The sequence below is a fragment of the Zerene cesonia genome, unplaced genomic scaffold, assembly GCF_012273895.1.
Source record: "Zerene cesonia ecotype Mississippi unplaced genomic scaffold, Zerene_cesonia_1.1 Zces_u009, whole genome shotgun sequence".
Lineage (NCBI taxonomy): Eukaryota > Metazoa > Arthropoda > Insecta > Lepidoptera > Pieridae > Zerene > Zerene cesonia.
Genome location: NW_024045139.1, coordinates 1,153,361 through 1,156,048, shown reverse-complemented (window position 1 = coordinate 1,156,048; position 2,688 = coordinate 1,153,361). Strand labels below are relative to the sequence as shown.

The 2,688-nt window shown below is 31.9% G+C and overlaps 1 protein-coding gene across 1 annotated transcript in view; it reads left to right on the top strand.

Moving 5' to 3' along the window:
* Positions 1–1,943: 1,943 nt before the first annotated feature.
* Positions 1,944–2,688, top strand: part of LOC119839161 — a gene marked incomplete at its 3' end in the record, with an annotated part of 2,707 nt that continues 1,962 nt past the window's right edge. Inside the window, exon 1 of the mRNA XM_038365363.1 lies at positions 1,944–2,136. Coding sequence (XP_038221291.1) covers positions 1,944–2,136 — 193 coding nt within the window. The remainder of the gene's footprint in view (positions 2,137–2,688) is intronic.

The following is a 2,688-nucleotide window of genomic DNA, read 5'->3' as shown; positions in this document are numbered from 1 at the left end:
AAAACCTAACCTAACCCAAAACCTAACCTGTACGTACGTGGTCGGGATCGACGTGCGCCTGCGTTGGTACTGGGTGTAGCGTTGAGCCAGTGATTTCGCAGTGTCCCTGTATTAGATTCACGAAGGACCAACGGTATACTTTACAAGTGGCGACGAGGATAAAGGTCAGTAAAATACTATAAAAAATTAGGAAGGAAGGTATCTATTACATTGAAGTTGCTCACAATTGTTATTCGTTATATTAAATAATACTTTGCATAACAGCTACTGTTAATTAAGACTAAAGTGCAGTGGTTTGCCCAAATATCAAGTGAATGATAAATATATATTAGCCTACGACTTGTGAGTATAGTCGTAGATTGAGCGTTAACGTTGTAATGGAATGCGATGAGAGCGAGTACGTAACGAATACAAAACCTTTACTCACGTACGAATAGCTGTTGTCGAGTCTTTAAACATACATTGGATACAAAGCAATATGATTACACTTCTAAAGTCAGCTTATAGAATAATGTTAATAAATTATAATTATTGTGATGTTTACAATTATGGAATCCTAGACTTTCAAGCTGTACTCGATTTGTATTTTACATTACGAAATGATTAATATTTGTGCATCTGTGTCGGTTGATTGTGATAACTTTATATGATTGAATTAGAACTAAGCTTAGTACACCTAGATAAAATGATGTGAATGTAACTCAAGTAATTTGTTTTTATTTTTGAATATGTGTTTTTTAAATTAAAATAATTATCAACCTCCCTCCTGAATATTAAATATAAAGGTAACATTTTTTATAAACTATATAATGTTCATATGTTGTGTTATGTGAGCATTGTATCTTCATAGTGCTTATACCATGTTGGAGGTATTTAGCATAAACAAATATTGATTATATTTTGATTCCTATTATTTTTAAATACAGTTTTATGAGAAAGTTTTAATAAATTATAAAATACAAAAGGTTCCATTAAATTGGAAATACATATTTAAGAAATTGGATTTCCATTCGATTGGAGGTACGATTTGAAGTTTTCTGAAAAATCAGAATTCGCTTGGTTATTTACATTTAACAATTTAGTAAATAATTTCTGGCACTTCCATTCAATTGGAAATAAAAAAAAACGAAATTCATTCAATTGAATTTATATTACTTTTGGACTTCTCTTAAATAAGAGGTGATTCTACGATAAAGATTTTGGACTTTAATTAAATTGAAGGTATTTGGACTTCCATTTAATTGGATGCATTTTTGGACTTTCATTAAATTGAAGGTATTTGGACTTCCATTTAATTGGATGTATTTTTTGGACTTTCATTAAATTTAAGGTATTTGGACTTCCATTTAATTGGAGGTATTTTTGGACTTTCATTAAATTGAAGGTATTTGGACTTCCATTTAATTGGAGGTATTTTTGGACTTTCATTAAATTGAAGGTATTTGGACTTCCATTTAATTGGATTAATTTTTAGGTCGCCCCAAAAAGACCAGTCATGGCGAAGCAACTTCCACCGCCAGATAAATTAGATTGAGGTTTGAGGTGGGAAAAATGGAAGAGGTCCCTACCTAGATATCTACTTTGAAGCCGCGGATATCACATCTCCTGCAAAAAAGAGGGCCACATTATTAGTTCTCGGTAGAGCTGCTCTTCAAGATATATTTTATAATTTACCTGGTGCAAGTGGGGAATCGGGAGAAGACGGTGATGTTTTCAAAATAGCTATAAGCAAACTAGACGGTTATTTTCTTCCGAAACAAAATAAGACTTATGAAAGGCATATTTTTGGTCTTATAAAACAGGATGAAGGTGAGAGTTTCGATAAATTCTTAATTAAACTTCGTGATCAAGCAGCAAGTAAATTTAATAACCCGGAAGAACATATTATTGATCAAATTATAGAAAAATGTTTATCTTCGGAATTAAGAAAGAAAATATTAACTATGGGTGATGAAATTACATTGGACAGAGTGATTACTGTTGCCAATACTCTTGAAATCGTTAACTTTCAACTGGAAAGTTATGAGCAAAAAGAAAAGATAAAGACTAATGAAGTTAACGCACTAAAGATTAAAAATAAAAATGATTATAGATGGAACAGACAGCACAATTCGTATAAGGAAGAAAAGAAGACGAGTAAATGTACAACATGTGGAAATTCTACACATACTCCTCTAGGTTTCCCATGTCCATGTCATGTTGTGGCAAATTAGGCCACTACCAGAGATGTTGTAGAACAAAAAACTATCAACAAAAAAGTAAAATAGAACAAAAACAAGAAGGAGACAAAAACTATAATATGAAGCGACCACGAAAAGAAACAACAATCAATTCTCTCGTAGATGATCAAGAAGTTCAGTACATATTTAATTTAAATGATGACGCAACAATTCAATGTGAGATAGGTGGAGTCAATTTAGAAATGCTCATTTAGAATTGCTCATTGTTAACATTCAAGTTTAAGTAAATATACAGAGAGTTATATTTATGCAGTTTATTATTTAAATTCGTTTACAAAGAAAACGTAGATGCAAACCATCAGCGATATTTAAAGAGGGCGTGTTGTTCATGGTCCTTCGAGCCGGATATACGAGTATAACGATACTGGAAGATACTGGCTTTGGAGTTACGACAATACCGATATAATTAGTTGTGAATTACGAAAAATAGTACGTAATAACGGTCAAC